General features: G+C 39.9%; 1 protein-coding gene and 1 non-coding gene across 4 annotated transcripts in view; both read left to right on the top strand.

Moving 5' to 3' along the window:
* Window positions 1-24,796, top strand: part of DNM3 (dynamin 3) — a 600,651-nt gene that overhangs the window by 240,523 nt on the left and 335,332 nt on the right. For all 3 annotated transcript variants that reach the window (XM_053604810.1, XM_053604809.1, XM_053604811.1), the window contains exons 8-10: window positions 10,134-10,269; window positions 12,541-12,608; window positions 15,282-15,420. In XM_053604810.1, coding sequence (XP_053460785.1) covers window positions 10,134-10,269; window positions 12,541-12,608; window positions 15,282-15,420 — 343 coding nt within the window. The remainder of the gene's footprint in view (window positions 1-10,133; window positions 10,270-12,540; window positions 12,609-15,281; window positions 15,421-24,796) is intronic.
* Window positions 8,660-8,788, top strand: LOC128598016 (small nucleolar RNA SNORA11). Its single transcript, XR_008383537.1, has one exon. It is a non-coding gene; the product is annotated as a small nucleolar RNA SNORA11 (small nucleolar RNA).

The raw sequence follows: 24,796 nt of genomic DNA, 5'->3' as shown, positions 1-24,796 counted from the left end.
TCACTCCTTTATTCACACCTTCTCATCTTATCCTCAGGTTACTACCATTGTCTCTGAAGGGACAGGGATAGGACAGCAAAGTTGCTGGAGAATTCACAGCTTGTTGTATCTCATACCTTTATTCTCTCTCCCCCTTAACCCCTCTGATGTCATCTGTCTCTTCATCACTGCAGGGTAACTTGCTTCAGGTCTCTCAGAACCAGAAAACATCCCTGCCCTGCTTACTTTCCAGGACACCTGAGCTCTCCCTCCAAAGATGAAGATCAAAAAAGCTGGAATGTGTCATTCATTCATTCGTCTTCAGTGAACTTTTTCCTTACAATGTGAATTTGGCATTTAAAGTTCACAATATAATTTCTTTATGGGGAGATTTCCAGATGCTCATAAATAACATTTCTTTAAATGTTGATTTAAATGTATTATCTTCTATTTCCTTAATTAAAAAATGGTAAGAGGATACAAAGGAAAAATTTTTTGGTTGGATGTAACTCTTTCCTAGTTTATTCTTTCTTTATTTTTTAAGAGTTTTTTAATTTTTTTTTATTGTTAAATCACAGCTGTGTACATTTGTGCAATCAAGGGGTACAATGTGCTGGTTTCATACACAATCTGAAATATTCTCATCAAACTGTTCAACATAGCCTTCATGGCATTTTCTTAGTTATTGTATGTAGACATTTGTATTCTGCATTTAGTAGGTTTCTCCTGTACCCATTCTAAGATGAACCGTAGGTGTGGCCCCACCCACTACCCTCTCTCTACTCTAACCTCCTCCCTCCCTTCCCCTTCCTTGGCCCTTATTCGTAGTCTTGTGCTATAGTTGGGTTATAGCCTTCATGTGAAAGCTATAAATTAGCTTCATAGTAGGGCTGAGTACATTGGATACTTTTTCTTCCATTCTTGAGATACTTTGCTAAGAAGAATAAGTTCCAGCTCCATCCATGTAAACATGAAAGAGATAAACTCTCCATCTTCCTTTAAGGCTGCGTAATATTCCATGGTATACATGTACTACAATTTGCTAGTCCATTCGTGGGTCGATGGGCACTTGGGCTTCTTCCATGACTTAGCAATTATGAATTGGGATGCAATAAACATTCTGGTACAGATGTCTTTGTTATATTGTGATTTTTGGTCTTCTGGGTATACACCTAGTAAAGGAATTATAGGATTGAATGGCAGGTCTATTTTTAGATCTCTTAAGTATTCTTCAAACATCTTTCCAAAAGGAACATATTAGTGTGCATTCCCACCAGCAGTGTAGAAGTGTTCCCTTTTTTCCACCTCCACGCCAACATCTCTGGTTTTGGGATTTTGTTATGTGGGCTACTCTTACTGGGGTTAGGTGATATCTCAAAGTAGTTTTGATTTGCATTTCTCTGATGATTAAGGATGATGAGCTTTTTTTCATGTGTCTGTAGATTGTGCATCTGTCTTCTTTAAAGAAGTTTCTCTTCAAGTCCTTTGCCCACCTTGAGATGGGATCACTTGTTCTTTTCTTGGTAATACGTTTGAGTTCTCTGTGGATTCTGGTTCTTAAACCTTTATCGTAGATATAACCTGCAAATATTTTCTTCCATTCTGAGGGCTGTCTGCTTGCTTTACTTACTATGTTCTTGGCTGTGCAGAAGCTTTTTAGTTTGATCAGGTCCCAGTAATATATTTTTGATACTGCTTCAATTGCCTGGGAGTCCTCCTCATAAAATTTTCACTCAGGCCGATTCCTTCAAGAGTTTTCCCTGCACTTTCTTCAAGTATTTTTATAGTTTCATGTCTTAAGTTTAAATGTTTTACCCAGTGAGAGTCTATCTTAGTTAGTGGTGAAAGGTGTGGGTCCAGTTTCAGTCTTTTACAGATTGCCAGCCAGTTCACCCAGCACCATTTGTTAAATAGGGAATGTTTTCCCCACTGAATGTTTTTAATTGGCTTGTCAAAGATCAAATAACGGTAAGTAGCTGGATTCATCTCTTGGTTCTCTATTGTGTTCCAGACATCTAATTCTCTGTTTTTGTGCCAGTACCATGCTGTTTTGATCACCTTCGATTTATAGTACAGTCTCAGGTCTGGTAGCGTGATTCCTCCTGCTATGTTTTTATTTCTGAGTAATGTTTTGGCAATTTGAGGTTTTTTCTGATTCTATATAAAACAAAGTATTATTTTTTCAAGATCTTTAAAATATGACAATGGAGCTTTGATAGGAATTGCATTAAAATTATGTATTGCTTTGGGTAGTATAGACATTTTAACAATGTTGATTCTTCCCAGCCATGAGCATGGTATGCTTTTCCATTTGTTAACATCTTCAGCTATTTCTTTTCTTTCTTTCTTTCTTTCTTTCTTTCTTTCTTTCTTGCTTTCTTGCTTTCTTGCTTTCTTGCTTTCTTGCTTTCTTTTATTTTATTATTATTTTTTATTAAATCATAGCTGTGTATATTAATGTGATCATGGGGCACCAAACACTAGTTTCATAGACCATTTGACACATTTTCACTCCAGTAAGACTAGCCTATATCGCAAAATCCCAAGACCAGAGATGTTGGTGGGGATGTGGAGAAAAGGGAACACTTCTATACTGCTGGTGGGAATGCAAATTAATACATTCCTTTTGGAAAGATGTTTGGAGAACACTTAGAGATCTAAAAATAGATCTGCCATTCAATCCTATAATTCCTCTACTAGGCATATACCCAGAAGACCAAAAATCACATCACAACAAAGATATTTGTACCAGAATGTTTATTGCAGCCCTATTCATAATTGCTAAGTCATGGAAAAAGCTCAAGTGCCCATCGATCCACGAATGGATTAATAAATTGTGGTATATATGTACACCATGGAATATTATGCAGCCTTAAAGAAAGATGAAGACTTTACCTCTTTCATGTTTGTATGAATGGAGCTGGAACATATTCTTCTTAGTAAAATATCCCAAGAATGGAAGAAAAAGTATCCAATGTACTCAGCTCTACTATGAAACTAACTTAATGGCTTTCACATGAAAGCTATAACCCAGTTACAGCCTAAGAATAGGGGGAAGGGGGAAGGGAGGGGAGGGAGGGGAGAGGTGGGGAGAGGGAGGGGAATTGGTGGGATTATACCAGCTATTTCTTTTCTTCAGTTTTCATAGTTCTCTTTGTAGAGATCTTTCATGTCCTTTGTTAGATAAACTCCCAAATATTTCATCTTCTTTGGCACTACTGTAAAAGGAATAGAGTCCTTGACTGTTTTTTTGGCTTGGCTATTGTTGGTATATATAAAGGCTACAGATTTATGGTTGTTGATTTTGTAGCCTGAGACATTGCTGTATTCCTTGATCACTTCTAAAAGTTTTGTAGTAGACTCCCTAGAGTTTTCCAGATATACAATCATGTCATCTGCGAAGAGTGAAAGTTTGATCTCTTCTGACCCTATGTGGATACCCTTGATCACCTTTTCTTCCCTAATTGCAATGGCTAAAACTATACCAATTTTCTTTTCTATTTTTTTTTTTTTTTGTAGAGACAGAGTCTTACTTTATAGCCCCCGGTAGAGTGCCATGGCATCACACAGCTCACAGCAACCTCCAACTCCTAGGCTTCAGCGATTCTCTTGCCTCAGCCTCCCGAGTAGCTATACCAATTTTCTTAAGTGTTCTGACCATGAAGGGATGCTGGATATTATCAAAAGCTTTTTTCTGCATCAATTGAGAGAATCATATGGCCTTTATTTTTTAGTTTGTTTATGTGCTGAATTACATTTATAGATTTACGTATATTGAACCAGCCTTGAGATCCTGGGATAAATCTCACTTGGTCATGGTGTATAATTTTTTTGATGTGTTGTTGGATTCTGTTTGTTGGGATCTTATTGAGTATTTTTGCATCAATATTCATTAGCGATATTAGTCTATAATTTTCTTTTCTTGTTGGGCCTTTCCCTGGTTTAGGGATCAATGTGATGTTTGCTTCGTAGAATGTGTTGGGTAGTATTCCTTCTTTTTCTATATTTTGGAAGAGGTTTAGTAATATAGGTACTAGTTCTTCTTTAAAGGTTTGGTAGAATTCTGACGTAAAGCCATCTGGTCCTGGGCTTTTCTTTTTAGGGAGATTTTGTATAGTTGATGCTATTTCAGAACTTGATATAGGCCTGTTCAACATTTCCAATTCGTTCTGGCTAAGTCTTGGTAGGTGGCATACTTCCAAGTATTGGTCGATTTCTTTCAGATTTTCATATTTCTGAGAGTAAAGTTTCTTGTAAATTTGTTAAGGATTTTTTGAATTTCTGAGGGGTCTGTTGTTATTTCATCTTTACCATTTCTGATTGATGAAATTAGAGATTTTACTCTTTTTTTCCTGGTTAGGTTGGCCAAAGGTTTATCTATTTTATTGAACTTTTCAAATAACCAACTTTTGGATTTATTGATCTGTTGTATAATTCTTTTGTTTTCAATTTCATTTAATTCTGCTCTGATTTTGGTTCTTTTCTTCTGCTGAGTTTAGAGTTGGAATGTTCTTGAGATGTCCATTTCTCCAGTTGCTTGAGATGTCCCATTAAGTTATTAACTTCCTCTCTTTCCATTTTCTTGAGGAAGGCTGGCAGTGCTATACATTTCCCTCTTAGGACTGCCTTTGCAGTATCCCAGAGGTTCTGCTAATTCGTGTCTTGATTGTTGTTTTGTTCCAAAAATTTGGTGATTTCCTTCTTAATCTTGTCTATAACCCATCTATCCTTCAGCATAAGGTTGTTTAGCTTCCATGTTTTTGTATGGGTATGCAGGTTCCTGTTGTTATTTAGTTCAACTTTTATTCCATGATGGTCTGAGAAGATGCAAGGAATAATTTCTATTTTTAAAAATTTGCTGAGGTTAGATTTGTGGCCTAGGATGTGGTCGATTTTGGAGTATGTTCCATGGGCTGATGAGAGAATGTGTATTCAGTTTTGTTGGGATGCAATGTTCTGTAGATGTCTGTTAAGTCCAGATGTTGAATGTTGAAGTTTAAAATTAAGATTTCTTTGCTTAGCTTCTTTTTGGAGGATCTATCCAGCACTGCTAAAGGGCTGTTAAATTCTCCAACTACTATGGAACTGGAGGAAATCAAGTTGCTCATGTCTGTTAGAGTTTCTCTTATAAATTGAAGTGCATTCTGGTTGGATGCATAAATATTAATAATTGAAATCTCATCATATTGAGTATTACCTTTAACAAATATGAAGTGTCCATTTTTATCCTTCCTCTTTTAAGGATAAGTGTCATCCTTATCCTTTCTTATCCTTTTGGTTGGCTTAAAGCCTATTGCATCTACGAATAGGATTGCAACACCTGCTTTTTTCTGCTTTCCATTTGCCTGGAGTATAGATGATCATCCCTTCACTTTGAGTCTATATTTGTCTTTTAATGTAAGATGAGATTCTTGTATGCAGCAGAAATCTGGCTTGAGTTTTTTTTTTTTGGCCGGGGCTGGGTTTGAACCCACCACCTCCGGCATATGGGACCAGCGCCCTACTCCTTGAGCCACAGGCGCCACCCCTGGCTTGAGTTTTTATATCTAGTCAGCCAACCTGTGCCTCTTCAGAGGACAATTTAAACCAGTCACATTAATTGAGAATATTGATAAGCCTTCCGAGAGTCCGGTGGACATTTTTAATCCTTTTGTGACTGTGGAAGTTGGAATTTGATCAAAATTTTCTGGGTGGGTTTATTTTTGTGGTGGAGGATTACGCTGGTCTTTATGGAGGATAGGTCTAAGAATATCTTGGAGAGCTCGTTTAGTTATGGCAAATTTCTTCAACATGTGAATGTCATTAAAGTATTTAATTTCTCCATCATAAATGAAACTCAGTTTAGCTGGGTACAGGATCCTGGGATGAAGGTTATTTTGTTTTAGGAGATTAAAAGTCAATGACCATCCTCTTGTAGCTTGAAAGGTTTCAGCAGAGAGATCTGCAGTTATTGTAATATTCTTCCCCTTGTAGGTAATTGTTTTCTTTTGTCTGGCTGCTTTCAGAATTTTCTTCTTCATATTCACTTTAGTGAAATTGATTATGATGTGTCTGGGGGATGTCTTACTTGGGTTGAGTCATGCTGAAGTTCTGAAACTGTCTGCTATCTGAATTTCAGAATCTCTTGGCATGTCTGGAAAGTTCTCTTTCATAATCTCATGGAGAAGAGACTCTGTGCCTTGTGACACCACTTCATCGCTTCCAGGGATCCCTATAAGATGAATATTAGTTTTCTTTGAATTATCCCAGAGCTCTCTGAGAGAGTGATCTGTTTTTGCCCTCCATTTCTCTTCCTCTTTGAGAGTTTGGGAGCGTTCAAAAGCTTTGTCTTCGATGTCAGAAATCCTTTCTTCTGCTTGCTCCATTCTGTTACTGAGGGATTCTACCGTGTTTCTCAGATCTTTGAGGGCTGCAACTTCTTGTCTCAATGTGTCAAAATGTTTGGTCATTTGGTTTTTGAATTTGTTGAATTTTTGAGACATCTTTTGGATTACTGCTTGGAATTCTAATTCAATCTTATTTGCTATCCGGATTCTGAATTCGATTTCTGACATCTCAGCTATATGTTTGTGCATGGGATCTTGTGCTGTGTCTGCCCCATTGTTCCTTGGGGGAGTTGATCTACTCTGATTATTCATGTTCCAAGAATTTTTTCTTTGATTTCATCTCATGACTGTTTTTCACCATTGCCTCTGGCTGTCCTCAGAGTTGAGGTCATGTCTCTCCAAGATTAGACCCCGGGGGCATCTCTCTATTGTTGCTGGATCTCTGTAGGTAGTGAACCTGTGTAGCTCTTCTGGGGCTGCCCCAGCCAGGGAGTTCTAGTTGTGGGAGCAGCTCTGGAGTGTGACACCCCCGTATCCAGCAACAGGGCAGGGGGCTGGTGCACACGGTTCTGGGAATGCCTGGCACCTAGGGACTTTGGCACAGGGGGCCCAAGGCTCCAGAAGTCTCTGGCCAGGAGAAGAGCTCCTAGCAGAGGCAGGGAGGGCTCTGGAGGGCACACAGCTACCAGAGTCCCTGGCCAGACAAACATGCCGGTGTGGATGCAGGGAGGGTGTAGGAGGGTAGATGTGGGGTTGCGTGGCTCCTGGAGTTCCTGGTCAGGTTGTGGGGAGGCCCAGTGGACAGGGTAGCAGTCCCAGTGCAGCTCTTACCCGGGTCCGGGAGGGCGCAGCTCTTACCGAGGTCTGGGAGGGTGCCAATCGCGGATCCCAGCGTAGCTCCTCCAGAGGTCCGGTAGGGTGCTGATCACGCGTCCCGGTGCAGCTCTTACACAGGTCCGGGATGGTTCAGATCGCGGGTATGGCGTAGCTCTTCTGGGTGCTGATTGCGGGTCCCTGCAGTTCTTCCGGAGATCCAGGAGGGTGCCGATAGCGGGTCACGGGGCAGTTCTTCTGGAGGTCCTGGTGGGTGCCTATCCTAGTTTGTTATTTTTATTTTTGGGTTTGGTTAAGATCTTGTAGGAATTTTTTAAGTAAAAGAGAAAGAAAAGCGATTTCTGTTTAGGTCCTAGGCTATTACCTTTACATCCAACTAAAATTATTCTCAAAGATGGGGTCTTGTCTCTGTTACTTTATTAGACAAAGATGATAGAATTTTTCACAGTTAGATACTTGACTCATGGGGGCAGATTCAGCTCCGTTTTCCTGGTCCTGTGCCTTCTGACTGTTTCTTTTCTTTGTTTCTTCTTTCCCGCTTTTCTTCCTTCCTTCCTTTCTTTTTCTTCTAATCTCTTCATGCACTCAGGGTCTGATTCTGTATTAAATGCCAGGGATTCAACAATGAATTCGATTTTGGCCCTCAAGAAGTCATAGTAGAACAGGGGAACATTGATATATAAGCAATTAATTGTGTTAAAGTATAAGGAATGCTGTTACTTGTAAGTACAAAATGTTAAGGGAGTCCAGATGAGGCAGCAGTTACATGTAAGCAAGGGTGTGAGTTCACGGAAAATTCTTGAGACCTTGACATATGATAGGAGTTTGTTGGGTGAAAATAGGAAGGTGAGGTAAAAGTGTGAACTTTGATATAGCTTGTTCTAGATCAGTAAGTGGACCAGGTGGCCAGAGTATAGGACTTGGGGGAAGTGAGTGGCTACATTTTCTAAAATTTCTTAGTGTTTCAATCCAAATTTCATATTATACCTTTCTTAATGTTATTTAAAAAATTAGCATATGCAAAAACACAGCAAAACCCAAATACATTCTAGCTTTTCTAAATAATTTGCAGTTATTTTTAACTCACTCATGACTTTGATGGATAGTTTGCATTTTTTTCCTATTAGATTTTGAATTGGAAAGTAGTTCAGTATGTCAAAATTAGTTTCTAAACCTAGTAATTACAAATGGAAATAGTTATTTTCTTTCTACATTTTTTTAAAACCAGCCATCTTGTTCCTTTTGTGAACAAATATATATTTAATCTCTTTAACTTGCTGAACAAGGAAACATAAATAAAATGTGTGGTCCTTGCCCTTGTGAGAGTGACTGTTGGCCAGGGCGATGGCAGGGCCTTCTGCTAAGTGCTGTGCTAGAAACATGCTCAGGAAGCAGATCTGGCCCTAAATAGGGGTGACAATGGGGAGTGGTGGTGGACAGGGCCATGGATCACGGAAGATTTCCTGGAAAAACTAATGCTTGAGCTGAGTCTCGAGGACAGATAAAAACTAGCTAGGCAAGGGGTGCGCTCAGAGCAGGGAGCCTGAAAAATGGCTTCTCTGTCTATAACACACCCAACAGGAATCTGAGGGCATTGTGACGAGGAGCACAAAACCTGTGGCCTCCCTACAAACCAGTTCCCTACATGTGAAAAAGAAGAAAAAAATTATGAAATGTGTGTGGTGGGTGTATGGCTGATCACTGTATAATTTTTTTAACTGCAGTGCATGTTTGAAAAATTGCCTAATAAAATCCTGGAAAATTAAAAAAAAATATTAGCCAGGCAAAGCAGGAAGGGATGGAGAGAATGGTGTTCTGAGCAGAAAGAAAAACAAATGTAAAGGCAGGGAGGCATGGGACATTTGGGAGCTGCAAATGGTTTTCTTCTGGTTGGCTTGGAAGGTGAGCGAGATGAGCGGTGAGTGATGGGCTAAAGAGATAGCCAGGGGCAGACCGTAGAGAGTCTTGGGAGATGGGTTAAGGAATTTTGATTTTATTATCAAATTGTGAGGAGCCATTGAAAAACAAGGCCAGACCTAGTAGGGGATGGAGTCACAAGTCTGTGTTGACCTTGATGGGGAGAAACCCCAAAGCAGGGTGGTCATCTAGAGGTGGCTTTAGTGATCCCACGAGACATTGCTGAGGGCTGACCGAAGCAGTGTCCGGGGAGGGGGCTTAGGGTGGTTGAAGAGAAAGAGAGGTACTCTGAGGGATGTGAAGAGGGGGAATGACCAACAGCTGGGGCTCCCTGGAAATGCAGGGTAAAGGACAGGGAGGTATTTAGGATGCCCCAGATTCTCAGCCTTGGATGGGTGGTACCACCCACTATGAGGGGAATTCACAAATGAGGGAGGATCAGCAGATTTGGGAATGAGAGAAGCTGAAATGTTCCATTTTAGGTGTGTTGAGTTCAGGCAGCTAAGAGTAAATAAATGTGCGTAGACAGTTGGGAATATGGGCTACTCATTCTCTTCATAAAAAGCTAGTTTCTTGATAACCTTTGTAGTTGTGGCACCCGTGAGATCACCTAGGATGAATGTACAGGATGAGGAGGAGAGATGTGATATTGGGGGCAGGAAAAATACCTCAAAGAGTATGACGGGGGTTGCCTGGAGCGCCTGGAGCACTAAACAAACGTGATGTCCTAGGATCCCAGGTTCATTTGACTTTTCTACATAAAATTTTCTGGCTTAAATTTAATTGTTAATGTAAGTATCTTTAAATACCATTTCATACTTGCAACCAAATGAACAGAATGCATTTAAATACACAGATTTAAAAAATATTTATTCTAATTAAATGTGTAACATCTTGACAATATTTATTTCATATAATCACATTTTGAGTGCTGAAAAGAGTGCATTGTTAATCCTGCCAGTAGGTGCCACTAAGAACACCAGAGAAAGGATCCTGAAGGAAAACCATAGCAAAGTAAAACGAGGAATGCAAAAGCTTGGAACTTTAACTGAGTTTCTTCCTCTGTCACAATTACAGGATGGTTCAGCAATTTGCTGTGGACTTTGAGAAGAGGATTGAAGGTTCGGGGGACCAAGTGGATACCCTGGAACTCTCAGGTGGTGCTAAAATCAATCGTATATTCCACGAACGCTTTCCTTTTGAGATAGTAAAGGTTTGTACCATTTTTTCTTTTGTTTCATTCATTCCATATTCTATTTTACAGAACTCTTGATAAAATATTATGTCAGTGTTATGAGACAAAGATAGTTCTTTGAATAAAAACCTCCATACTCAGGTAATGAAATTCAGGAGAGAAGTATTATGGTTTTACTTAATGGGATCTAACTACATTGTTTCAAAAAATACGAATTGAGTTTACTATGGTGTTTACTTGTTGTCTGTTGAATTTAAAAGGATTTTTTCAGCACCTTCTATGCACCAGAGTTTTAGGTGCCAGTGATCAGAACAGAGAAGGTCCTTGCCTGCCTAGAGAGGAAAGACAAAATTAACAAGTAGGCAAAATGAGAAAATATCAAGTGCTTTTATGACATGAGCGATGGGGACTGAGTGAGCCACTGTTAAAGGGGGTTTTGGAAAGTTCTGTCTGCGTAAGGGGCAATCTAAGCTGACCCAGAGTGCTGTGAATGATTGTGCCCATAGACTCTGCTACTTGCCTTGTAACAGTCTGGGCGAGGACAGTCGCTCAAGGCAGAAGCAGCAACTTTGGGCAAAGCCCTAAAGTGGGAAGGAGTGTGGCAGATGAAGAACTGATGAGGCTGATAAAGGGGAGGGGTATACAACAGACTCAGAGGGAAAAGAAGCTCAAGTTCATGCAGCAGGGCTGTCTAGGTTGACATGGACATAAGATGTTTACATAAGATGTTTTAAAATGGGAAGTTGCAAGAGAGTATGCAAGAGTATGACTCGAGTTGGTTGATTATTTTAACAGGAGACTATTCCTGTTGTATTGTAAAGGGGCAAGGGACAAGGAAGTTTGGGAAAACAGCAGGGCCAGCTCAGGGTAGATGTACTTTCTGTAGGACCTCAAGCTTCTACAGTTTTGAAGACCCCCTAAAAGAAGAGGAATACAAACTTAAAAATACACAGACACAAAGTCTTGAAAGAGGTTAGTGCCAGGGAGAAATCCTGAAATGTACACTTCTTTAGCTTCTCAGTAAAAATGCCCTGGCAAGAGAAGGTGGCAATAAATGGATGGCTTTGGGATTTTGGTTGGTCTGTAGGGCTTGAATTGATATGGGGAAAGGAAGAAAGAAGAAAGAAGATTTGAGATGATTCCTAAGGTTTTGGCTTTCACAGCTGAGTGAATGGTGGTGCCCATCAGATGAAGAAAACTGAAGAAAAGCTGCTTGTATAGTGATGTGAATCAAGAGTTCTGTTTTGGGCATGCTCACAGTCAAATGCCCAATGGGGAGTAAAGTCGTTTTGGGGGGACTACACTACTTGGCCTCACAAAGAAGTGGGTGCTAATGTCTTGCCGTGGGAGGCAGATGAGTAAATAGATAGTTTCATTAACACCGGGTGTTATGGAAACAGCCCACAGATGTAAATCCCAGCCCAAATGTGTAAGGAAGCCAGACTTATGAGCTGAGCTTGGAAGGATGAGCAGCCAGTGCAGCAGGAGGAGGCAGGGTAGGACAAGGGGGTGTTTCAGACAAAAAGGGGGGAGCAATAAAAGCTGTGAGCTGTGAGGCCAGAGGGTGTGGATAGGCACCTGAAGCAATCCATCATCCTAGGGCACAACGTGTGTGTGGGGGGAAACAGACAAAAACAGACAATGAGGCTGGAGAGGCCAAGTCTCAGAAGGCAGGGGCTGGACTATGTGTTCCCTGAATATTCTTTCCAGGTCTAAGCTCTGTGACACTTTGATCCTACTTCCAAGCAGATTTACGGTTCTTAGGACTTCTGGGAAATATTTGTTCAGCAATCTCTCCTGTGTTGGCTTGGTGAAATATTTATTTTCCTCCATAAAGAAGCCTTGTACTCAGGTGGTTAAAATGGTGGGGATAAAACACGGCCAGAAGAATTGCTGAACAGCTGCACGGCTATTGCACGTCGGGGGACGCCCTCATGTATATACTGGCCTGTGCCTTCAAATTTACTTATATTCACATAAGAATGAAGAATTATGTATTTCAAGTGAATGGCTAGATTTATGTCCATAAGGCATGCTTTATGCATTGCACTCTGTATCTAAGCTGGAGTTAAAATCTGTTGCAGTAAAACTCCCAGAAATCCCTAGTGTTCTATGTTGCCTTGAACTTTATATAAACAGATGTTTTGACCATCTGGGTCTAGGTTAGGAGAGACATGAGTATCCATTTATTAATAACTAAGTCAAGTTATTCTCATTCTGTATATTCAACAATATTATTATTCCAAGGAATTAAGTGTCATACAACCGTGGCTCATTTTGCATCTGCAGATGGAGTTCAATGAGAAAGAATTGCGAAGAGAAATAAGCTATGCAATCAAAAACATACACGGAATCAGGCAAGTGGTTCACATTTTTCTTGTCTTCAGTTCAAGCTACCATAAGAAAGTGAATGTTTATAAATGGCTGGTAAAGTAGTCTTTTCATCACCGAACAGAGAACAGAGGTGGGAGTAAGAAAGAGGAGAGCCTTGTTTTGCATTTAATGATGGCTTCCCATATTGTTATAGTCAGTTTTTTCCAATTAAAAAGCAAAAATGCTCTCTGCACAATAGGGAATTCACAGATGAGCCTTTGGCTCTTGTTTCCAGAGTCTTGGGTTTTAGTGAGGGAGGCCTGATGTGCTCATCAGTGGTCATTACTTACACAGAGAAAAGGATAGATTGATTTTGACTGGAGTTATGGATCAAGACTGGGGAAGATTAATGGAGGTGGTTTCTTCTGAGTTCATCCTTGCCTGTGGAGAGAATGAGTTCAACAGGCCAAGCTGTGTTGCGTGTGTGTGTGTGTGTGTGCTTGTGTATATGTATATGTGTATATCTCAGCTCAAGCTGTTATAATAAGCAGCTTATGAACAGCAGAAATTTGTTTCTCATAGTCCTGGAGTCTGGAGGTCTAAGATCAGGGTACCAGCATGGGGGTTCTGGTTAGAGTCCTCTTGCAGGTTGAAGACTGCAGACTAGTCCTCTTCCAGGTTGAAGACTGTTGACTTCTTGTGGTACCCTCCTATGGCAGAAAGAGACCTAGTTCCCAGACCTCTTTTTATATGAGCTCTAACCCTTTTCATGAAGGCTCCATCCTAATGACCTAATTACCTCTTGAAGGCCCCACTTCCCTAAAACCATCACATTGAGGGGATAGGGTCTCAACATATGAATTTTAGGGAGAACATTCAGGTCATAACACTTTCGTTGAAGAACTATGATAAGAAAAGATTATTTTAAAACACATGTTTCTTGGTTCATGCACAGAGGCTAAACATAATTTAATAGCATATGTTAAATTGAAGCATCCTGAATTAAGGTAATAAAACTTAGGCTGCCCAGTTCATAGATTGCCTCATCTGCAGGAGATGTCCCTATCTATAAACTTGGTGTTTGCTAAAGGGCCAGTTGAGGTGTGTTGGAAAGAGAGCCTGTAAGTCTCTTTGCATGATTGGTAGAAGCCATCTTTGCATGAGGAACCTGATAAAAGAGATGTTTTATTTTTCCTCCATGTTTTGCTAACACTGAGAGCCAACCGTTAGCCTGGGAGAGAGGCAGTCTGTGTGGGGAAAACCAACATAAATAGGATAACACCTCTGTCTATAGGATAGTAATGGGACTGAAACACAGGACTGGATTATTGCAGAGTGAAGTAAAATGTTGAGGTTCAGAGAAGGATGACTTTCTTAGCAGCAACACTGGGAAGGACCGTGGGGAAGTGGTTGCTTTTGATCTGGGCTGTGAAAACCTGGTGGAATTTGGGCAGGCTGAAATTGTGGAAAGGATGAAATGAATATCCAGGCAAAGGCAAAGACATAAAATATTAGTCTGAATAAAGGCAAATTGACTGAGATATCATGTGCATGAAGGAGAAGGAGGAAAAGAACTGTAAAGGACAAATAGAGGCAGACAGTGGACAGTTTTTAATATTAGACTAAATGATTTGGATTTTATTCTGTGCCCAGTGTGGACAAATTACAGTGACAGTATAATGTGATTACTACAATTAGACACTGTGGTGAGGACTGGGTGCTAAGTGAATGATAAGAAGGGGTGCTGAGTTCCAAGCTGGTGCGAGGGAAGCAGTAAAGACATTTTCTCAGAGACGTGCTGTACTGTTGAGCCTTGAAGGAAGAGAAGTTAATCAGATCAAGGGGAGAAGGGGAGGAGAAGCGCATGGGGAAGGGGATGGTCCAGTGCCAAAACTTTCAGTCACGGCGGATGCTCAGAATTCAGGGAGCCCTCTTGTTATAGCTCTTCTCTGTTGACGTTTTGTTTACATACGAGTGGTCATTTTTCACTTTTTATGAAACACACACACGCATACACATGGACATGCACAGGATCTTAGCTTCCCTGACCTCCTACTCGGCATAAGGAAAGTGTTATTTTGACACAAGTTTGAATTAATTTTAGCCAAAAGGAAGATCCTTTCTATTTTGGCTGTAATTTATAAAATCCATAATCTAGGCATCTTAAAATATTGAAATTAGTCTTTGGCTACACTTACCATCCTCTTCATTTAACAGGCCAGGACCTCAGGTTGGGAACCACCAAGCTCACTGTAATATAAAAGCTCTGTGAAAAGAATCAATCATGTAGTCCAGAAACTCCACTATTCCAGTGTACCAAAAATGAGGCTTTCTTGCCACTCCACAAAGAGCAAGAGAGGACTACTTTTGGAATCTTTTAGCAATAGGAATTTAAATTTAGGGCACCATTTTTATTGTAGCATTTTTTTTTTTAATCGCTGTGAAACAGTGAGATAAGACAAATTACAGTTAAGTATTTGTTAAAGATCATGTTGAAGGCCATCCAAACATTATGGATACTGTTTTTAGCTAGTGTTAATCTTCTGTAGACCTTTTATTATGGGTTAGCAGTAATGATATAACAATAGCAGTGCTATAGATAACTTGGTCTGTTGCATACTTAATTTAAGTGGCATCTTAATTTAAACATATATCAAAAGATTATTGAGTATTACTCAATTCAGCAATCTCATGTGCTCCTTTTTTGTCATATTCAGGACGGGGTTGTTTACTCCAGATATGGCATTTGAAGCAATAGTCAAGAAACAGATTGTGAAGCTGAAAGGGCCTTCCTTGAAGAGTGTAGATCTGGTAATACAAGAATTAATCAACACTGTCAAAAAGTGTACCAAAAAGGTAAGTTTGGATTATTTAAACTTTTAGCAAGTGACTGTTGGGTTCACTCACCTTTCCTAGCTTATCGCTCGATTCTCTTTCCCTAACAATGCCACTCCTCTGCTTTGTTAGAGACCTTGTGTGGTTGCATAAGGGGAAGGAAGGTGGAAAGTACCCAGTGGGAATTGCTTTCATGATGGCAGACATATCATCTTCTATCATTCCAAATAGGGTTGCTTAGATCAGAAAGAGTATTTTTCAGTCACCTGTATTTTCTTCTTGTCATAAACAGAGAAATGACTTTAGGTAAATGCACTAAACTCATTTTTCCTGTGGTACATGAATGGGGGTCATTTTTAGGAAAAGGCACTCATTGATATTGTATACGTCTGTAAGAAAAATCTTCTAAATTATAGATGAATTCCACTTGAACCTGAGTATTCTCAGAGTGGCAGTATAGTGTAGCAGATAAGAGCCCAGTCTCTGAGGTCCAGTTGCCTTAGAGCCAGATTCAAATCCTGGCCCTCATACTTAACTTTCTGTGTGGCCTCGGTCACCATGCTGATTCTTGATAATCTTGTTAATTTATCCATGAAGTGGGGACGATGGTGATAATAATACTCCCATCTTAGTGACGATTAAACAAGCTGATATCTGATCCTATGGGGCACACAGAAATGCTCAGTAAATGGCGGCTGGTCTATAAATGACCACTCTGGAAGCAGCCAGTATTCCCATTTCTGCTGTAGAGTGATGTGGGGAGACTTCCCAGTTTGGGGAACTGCTCCCTGAGGAACATGAAGAATGTGTGCTGAATTCCTTGGGACATGAAAGGGGTGCCTTGTAGTGGAAAATGTAGGAGAGTTGGTGATGGTGTCTAGGGTAGCATGGGCTCAAAATACAGCGAACACTGGTATTTTGAGCATTTCTTGAAAGTATAGATACTTCTGTTTTTGATATTTTTGTTACCTTTCCCTGTATATATAGGAATAACCTTTATGAAAAACCAGTGGGAAAAAAGAGAAAGAATGAGAGAATGGGAATGACTATGAATTTTGGTCCCCAGTTACCTGGCAGAAAAAGCTCAGGTTAAGATGCACATAGTGAAACAAGCAAACAGGCTGAATTCCTAGATGTGAATCCTAAAAGAAAAGGAATAAGTGGAAGTAGCTCAGGACTCCGGAGGTACAGAGCCCTTCTCCAGAGCTCTTTACTATTCTTCTTCCTTGTTCCCTAAACTCCTGGTCTCTCTTCTCCAAAACAGAAAAAGCAAAGGAGTTGGAGGGACAGGGAAAAGAATGTACATGAGGAAGAAAAAAGCAATCTTTATGCCAACTCTTTGTTTGGAAAGGTGAAGCCAGTTAATAGCACTTTGCACCTCTGCTACCCTGGTCTGCCCTTCAAAATGCAACCTGTCTTGTCACCTGTACAATTACAGCTCTCTTACTCGATCCCTTGTCTGACTTACAGAATTAGTTGATGCTGTATTCCCCATTAACCACAAGGATTGCCACCCTCAGCAGAAGGCTTCTTTTTCAGTGGCCCATGTACTCTTGATCCCACCAATTAACCTTTTTTTTTTCTTTTTACAAGGATGTGTTTGTCCTCAAACCTATTTATCCAGTTGTATTTCTTATATATACTTATTTATATACTTTGAAGAGTAAATAAGCTGATCAAATTCAGAAAAGATGTTTTGTTTCTATGAAAACTAAGCTGAATTCGTTAGCTACAGTAACTTCATTACTGACTAGGCAGGATAACGGCAAAAGAATGTGTGTATTTGGGAAGGGGGCTTAGAAAAATCTAGCGGGGCTCTTCATTAATGATTTCACAAGTGTCTTCAGGTTCTCCTTTCACTTTAAAGAAAGCCAAACTGGAAATGGTAGATGCAGGATGTGGTTTATATAAGACAGAAGATGCATAACTCCAATCAGCAGATCCATATGCAGAGAACAGGCCTCGGCCTTACATCAAAAGATTGGCACATGTGTGTACATTTATGTTTTAAGTTATAGAAAGTGTTTATGGTATGTATGAATCATTTTTTATCATTTCCCATTTTATCCGACTTACTGGAAAACCAACAGTCAGTTCCGATGGCCTGGGAAGAGACAGCTTGTTCCCAGACACACTTTGGCTTCTATTCTTGTTCTCCATCCTTTGAACCTCCCTTTCCACTCTGCTCCCTGGAGCAGTCTCCTATATATTTTTACTGTCTTCTCTAAACATTCTATAGTTTTCCTGAAATAAAATAAATAAAATAAAATCTAGCTTTCTTCCTGAGGTTATTGCTTTCTTCAGTGAAGGATATTTGTTTGCCCAAATGAAGAAAATCTAAGGGCTTTGATTGGGCATGACCTTTGCCTACTTCCCCTTCTGTGGCTTCCAAACACTATTCCTTCACCTTCCTGTAAAAAGTCTTCCATGAAGGCCATGGTGGTACCAGGTCTTCTCTTATATTCACCATCCCCATCAATCCTTGGTCACTCACTTACATTCATCAGAACCCTGCTTACATTCTTCCTATCTATCCCAAGTTCAGCCTCAGCTTGGAAGACCTCAGTGTCTGGGTAGAGATCATGTCCAACATGCAGCAGCTGCCGTTCTTGAGATCTCTGGCTCCAGCAGCTCTCGAGTCTGTCCATACTTAGCACCACACTTTCCTGACCTCTCCTAGCCCTTGCCATTATCAGCAAATGTTTTTACCAAGACATTGTAAACTCTCATTCTAGGGGTTGCAGAATGATCGCTCCTTCCTACCCTCTTTAGATTTTGAGGCAACTGGTAGATCAGTACTCCTACTCCATTTTGGAAAGTTTAATGTCCACTTCACTGCTGGCACGTCTGGGACCCATCACTAAAGTGGGAGTCTTCTGTCTTGGTGCCCGTAGCACAGTGATTATGGCACCAGCCACATACACCCAGGCTGGCAGATTTGAACCCAGCCTCAGCCTGCTAAACAACAATGACAACTGCAACAAAAAATAGCCAGGCGTTGTGGTGGGCGCCTGTAGTCCCAGCTACTTGGGAGGCTGAGGCAAGAGAATCACTTAAGCCCATGAGTCTGAGGTTGCTGTGAGCTGTGATGCCACAGCACTCTACCTGGAGTGACATAGTGAGTCTCTGTTTCAGAAAAAACAGAACAAAACAAAAATAAATAAAGTGGGAGTCTCCTGTTACTGCCTCTTCCTGCTCAAAAGGATGGTTGGAGCAGATACACATGTGCCTTACCTTTTTCTGATCTATTACTTCAGCTCTGCTTGGATTAACTTTGCCATCTGATAAAACTCTCAAGCTGATAAAACTTATGATTTGTTTTTAGCTCCCTTTTGCCAAGGTTCCTGAAGAACTTGGAGATAATCACCCATTTGTATGAATTGGCGCCACAATATATTGAGTCTCTTACCCCAGTCTAATCTTAGGTGGTGCATAGAAAAGCTTTAGCATATTATCAATTGGTGACTTTTTGTATTCTCCCCAACAGACAGTTAAACTTTTAACAGTCTCTGACCTCACTCGCCACTTTCATCCTCACTTTCAGTGATGATTTCACAGATGAAATAGGGCTCCATAAAGGAGAACATGGATTTCTTGTCTTCTCAGCCCCAAACTGACCTGCATTCACAGACACACTCCCTCCTTATCTCTGTCTCTGCTGAGTCAGTGTCCCTGACCTGTCCTCTCACTTAAAGAAGAGATTCTTTTTATTCTTCTATTTTCTGAATCCTCACCTTCTCCATCCCAAGTTTTAAAAAGTCAGTATATAAATATATTTGTGTCTGTTCAAATTTTAAAAAGAGGGATGATAAAGAACTAGTCTATTGCCCTATTTTTCCCCTCTGAATGGCCAGACTCCTTGGGAAAACAGTAATTTATGCTTTGCTATCTTTACTGTCTTGTCTGCAATAAATTTCTCAGCTGAAATCTGGCTTCCCCCCACCACTCTATGGAAATGATTATGGCCAAGTTCAGCTAGAGTTCTGAGTGCCAAACACAGTGGACACTCTTATCCCTGGTGCTGTGTTCTTCCCTCTTTCTGAAGTGGACTCCTCGGTCTCACGGGTCTCTTCTGTCTTTCTCTTGACTCCTCCCCCACCTCCTTCACCTGTGTGTCTGCTTTTGCCGGCCTCTCAACACCGGAGGCCTATAGACCTTGCTCCTGGTTTTCTTCTATTTTTTCCTCCCTGGCAGATCACACCTTAAAAATATTGGTGATTTCCAAATCTATACCTCCAGTTCAAGCCTCTTTATAGAAACTGTCTACAGACCACTGCTACTATTGTCTTTCCAAACTGAGGCCCTAAATATGTGTGTTGTTGTGTGTGTGTATTTAACCTGCATCACCCAGTGTCTTCTACCTTCCTACCTGATCTTTCTTCCTCCCAGACTGGTCACCTCAAATTCATCCTGCCTGCTGTTATCAAAGTGATCTTTCTATAATAAAATACAGAAAAATGTATGCATGTGTGTGTATATATATTTGTGCATATCCTTAAAATTATTCAGTGGCTCCTCAGAACCTTGAGAGTCAAGTTCAGATCACTTGGGGTTGTATTTACTTTCGGTGTCTACTCTCTGAATACTTCTGCAACCACACCTCTGGTTACATGCCTGCCTCAAACATCCCAAGTGATTGGCCCTATCCTCAAAGATTGTTTAGGCCTTTGGCCTTTGCATATTTGATTCCTGTTTTCTAGAATGTCTTCCATGTTTTCTAGAATGTCTGGCTTTACTGGCCATCTCGTCTTGTTTTTAAGATCCAGCCCAGTCATGATTTTTCCCTTCATATCATAATGGGGGCCTCTGCGAGTCCATCCTTGGTCTCCATCTTCACTCCCTTCTGAGTGCTGCAGTTGGTACCCTGGCTATTTCCATCATAGCACTTATGATGCGATATGTGTATTTTGTATTGCCATTTGTTTATATGTATTTGTTTATGTGAGTGCCTCTCTTGCCAAGTATAAGCTCCTTTTATGAAAGATCAGGGCATTTTATCTTCTTCTCTCTGGGACTTGACGTGGTGACTAACCCTACATAAGGGGGATTCTATAAATATAAACACGTTAGATGTTCTAAAGTTACCCTGAGGCCAAAGAAATATGTAGTTGGTTTTAAAAGAGTATTTTAGTCATTTCTTTTAAAATGATAAAATATAGGCAAATTTGCTTTCAAATATCTATCCTTTTCCGTATGCCTCACTTTGACGGTCTTGACTTTAGGCCATGTCCCTTTGGCCTTCACTTTCTTGTATTTTAAAAGTGGTATAATTAAAATCTTTTGCAAAGCATAATAGTTCTAATTAACTATGCTGGGACTTGTATCACTTGTCCACTTTTGAATTTGAGTGATAGATAAGGCAACTTTCTAATTTATTGCAGGAGATTTTTGTGATCTAAACAGGGTGATCTTAATACTTTCATTGGAGTAACAGGAAGAAACTGAGACTTGTCCAGGCCATGTGGAAATGTAGAGCTGTTCTAGCCATATTTTAATTATAGATATGCCTATTTCTCTCTCAGCATTTATATACATAAACTTAAAACACTGTTTTCATTTGCAACTCATGTTGGATGCCTTATGTGCAAAATTTTAACTGTCTTTTTTTTTTCTTAAGCCACATAAATAAACATCAGTGAAAAACATATGGGATTTATGTGTGTTCAAATAACAAAGCACAAAGCTAAACTTCTAACCCGGGGGAATGCATTTCTTCTCAGATATTTTCTCACTGTTGTCTCTGGGGCCCTGGAGGACAAGACAGGAACATTGGAGCTCTATGAGCTCCTTGGCTTCACTCCAGGGACATCTGAACTTTGGGACTTTTCTGGTGGGCATCACTTTTCAGCTGCTTTTCTTTGCCTTCTTTTCTCCAGCGCATCGTCACGGGGTGCTGAAGGTCTTTTCAGGAAGCACTGAGAGGAACATCTTGTTTTTTTAACCACAGTTTAGCAACTGTGCCATTTAATGGCCTCTTGGGAAACCACATTCTTGGATCCCCATCATACCAATTAATTGATTTTTTTTTTCCTGCTTAGAAAAAAAATATTTGCCAAAAAAAAAAATACCTTAGTTGGCTATTAGAAATACAGGAAAAGATTTTTCTTTTAAAAAGTGCTATTAGAATAAATGGTGAATTTTACACCACATTAGGCAATTAAATATCTGGTCCTGAATACTCATAACTAAACAAGTGAATCCAAAGTCCTACAAGGCCCTCCATGATCTGGCCCCACTTAGAGTCTCTCAACTTGTTTCCTGCCCAGTTCTCCCCAGCTATACTGGTTTCCTTGTTTCTTCAACAGGCCAAGGAAATAAGACCACAGTGCATTTGCATTTCTGTTCTCAGCGTTAGAAGTGCTGTCCCTGAGAAGATCTGCATGTAGCACCCCCTCTGCTCGCATGCCATCTACTCAGACTTTTTCTCTGACCTCCCTGTCCACAGCCGCACAGCCCTCTCCCTAAACACGCACAGCTAGAGATACACACGCCCCCCACATGCACCACTGTCCATCTACTTGGGCAACTTTTTCTTTGCAGTGCATAGGACTGTGTGAATTATGCTATGTATGTCTTTTGCTATTGTTATTGTAGGACAATGAAGGGGGCTTGAGAATATAAGATCCATCAGAGTAAGGGCTTGGTTTATTAAGCTCATTGCTCTATTTGCAACTCCTAAAACAGCCAGGCTTTCAGTAATAATTATTGCATGAATAATGGACAGAATATATGAATCATGTCTCATTGACTTGGCAGGTAATGCTCAGTTTGGTTGAAGTAGGAGGAAGGAGAATAGCTGAAAGCATCATACTCAAATAAGCCCTCTTTGGTCTAATAGATCCACCAGCATTGTTATGCTATATGAAGAGACTTACATTTCACTTTCTCTGGTTGTCTAGTCCAGCTCAACTGTGCTGTGCCTTGCATGGAGTCTATGCCTTGTATAGTAGGCTTTGGTACCCAAGCTTCATACCAAACCCGTTATTAAAGTTTGAGCCTTTTATTAGGTATTATGGGGAATTCTGGCCTGGGACTCGGCTTTAAAGGGTTAGGAATCTTACCTTTTAATCTTAGAATTCATTAAAGGATTTGTGCTCTTTGCAGCTGGTTCTCAATTTGTAATTTACCATGGCCCTTGATTTTCCTTCCACTTTCCGTTTTGACTTTTTTCATTTTAATTGCTCATGAAGATATTTACCAGAGATGAACTTGAGAGAGAGGAAACCTGACTGTGACCCTCATGTGGGTGTCAACCCCCCGACCTCCTATGTGCTTGTTTTCTGCAGCCCTTAAATAAGAGTCTGTGCCTCTTCTGACTATTTTTCAGTTTTATCTCACCCGGGTTTTGTTTTTATTCCTTACTGTTCAATAAATAACACTAGAGTTCTCTTCATTTCTCTGTTTAAAAGTCTTGCTGTCGGGTGGTGCCTGTGGCTCAAGGAGTAGGGAGCCGGTCCCATATGCCAGAGGTGGCGGGTTCAAACCCAGCCCTGGCCAAAAAAAAAAAAAAAAAAAAAAGTCTTGCTGTCATGTCCCTATTTCTTCCACCATTTGCAGAAAATATTCAAGGTTTTCAGATTTGGGATTTGCCCACCTGGAGAAGGAAACTATTTCTTTTTCTCTGACCACTTTACCCCAGGCCACCTGGTTGGGATCTGGCTCCTTTCTTCTCTCTACTAATGTCGCTGACCTAGGTCTTCCTATAAGCCTTACATGCCACTCTCAAAATACCCAACGCCCCTTAAAGAACTTTCTCGTTTACCCCCATGTAATTTAGAAGAAACTCACCATTTCTTGAATGCTTTATAGTAGAATTGCTTCTCATCTTCACTCACCTTTGTAAACAGGAACGTATCTTTTCTTTTCTTTTTTCATAGCAAATATATTGTACCCACATGAACATTTTTTCATCTTATGAATAAATCCAGCATTATGCCATGCAAAAATAAAAGATTACTAGGGATATGGGAGTGGGTTTTAATCCACATAAAATGGAATGAAATTATTGTATGCTTTCAGGGACAGTAAAATCATCATTGTCACTCAGTTTGTAGCCAAGTGGCCAACATTCGAAGATTCATAGCTTTTTGATAAAAACAGAGCCCATATCTTTAGGTCAGCCAAACCAATCAAGTCAAGTGATATGCATAGAAAAGTTTTTCTGGTTTGAGTTTATTTTTGTACTGATATTTGGTATGGAATTATGAACAAATGGTTATGTAATAAGCCACATCTTTGCTAGAAGCGTCTACCTTGTTAGTCTTGAAGCTGTAGAAATCTTGCCTTGCCTTGTGCCTGCTTCAAGAGAACCCTAATAGCATGGCTCTTGTGATCTGATTGATTGTTAATACATTTTGTAAGTGCATAATTTTTGTTTCATTAGACAGAAATGTCTTTCAAGTGATATTTTTTTCTTCCAGGGAAAGATGTGATCCATGTGTAAATTAAATTTTTATAGTGAGGTCCCACCAAAGTCATTAAACTCTACCCTAAATACTACTTAAAATATTGGACATGTTTTGCTGCTTTCTATAAGAACATGTGTAATTAAAATTTTCTCTTAGAATTAAATATTGAAAGTTTTGATTCCTAAAAGTCATGTATATTGTATTGTTTCTCTATTGAATATTTCTTATTATTTAAGACTATTCAATGTAATTTGAAAAATAAGCTATTTAAGAAGTAATTTTCCATTTAATACATGTACAGCTTTGAGTGGAAGTTTTACTGTTTCTATGTTAGCATCAAATCCTCAGGCACCTCTCATAGCAGGTTTAGGCACTTATTTCTTCCTGTTTTTCCTTACTTTTTGAAAAATATTTCTCTTGTATGACTATTTATCTATACAGTCAATATGCTGTGTGAGACAGTGAGGTTTTAATGAGGTTTTTAGTATCAGTTTCCATGACATAAATCGAGCACAGAGCTGGGTGACAGCAGTTGCCCAGTGAAAGACAGATGTGATATACATTTAAGAATGTAAAATTATTGTAACCAATAGCAACGCCTCAATTCCTCGATCCTATATAAATTAATTTACAGAATTCTTAAAAAATCAGCAGAGGAATAAAGATCTAAAGATGGTATCTTCTAGATTGGTATTATTTAGGCATAACAATTAGAATTTTGATGACTTTAAAAAGAATATTCTTTCAACTGTAAACATTTAATTTGACATCCAGAGCAAAAGAGACTACAAATTGTAATGATTCAGGTGGCTGAGGAAACTGGGATTGTACCATAAGTAAGAAACATAGTATGTTTGAAAGCTAAGTGGAGGGCCACACACGCTGAGCTGGGGCTCCTGTTGAATGAGCTAAGGAAATGTGTGGGAGAAAGCCTCATCAGAAACTATTTTGAAAGTCAGTAGGTTGTGGGTTTTTTATTTTTTATTTTT

The sequence above is a fragment of the Nycticebus coucang genome, chromosome 10 (assembly GCF_027406575.1).
Source record: "Nycticebus coucang isolate mNycCou1 chromosome 10, mNycCou1.pri, whole genome shotgun sequence".
NCBI lineage: Eukaryota > Metazoa > Chordata > Mammalia > Primates > Lorisidae > Nycticebus > Nycticebus coucang.
This window is presented reverse-complemented; position numbering and strand designations above follow the sequence as displayed.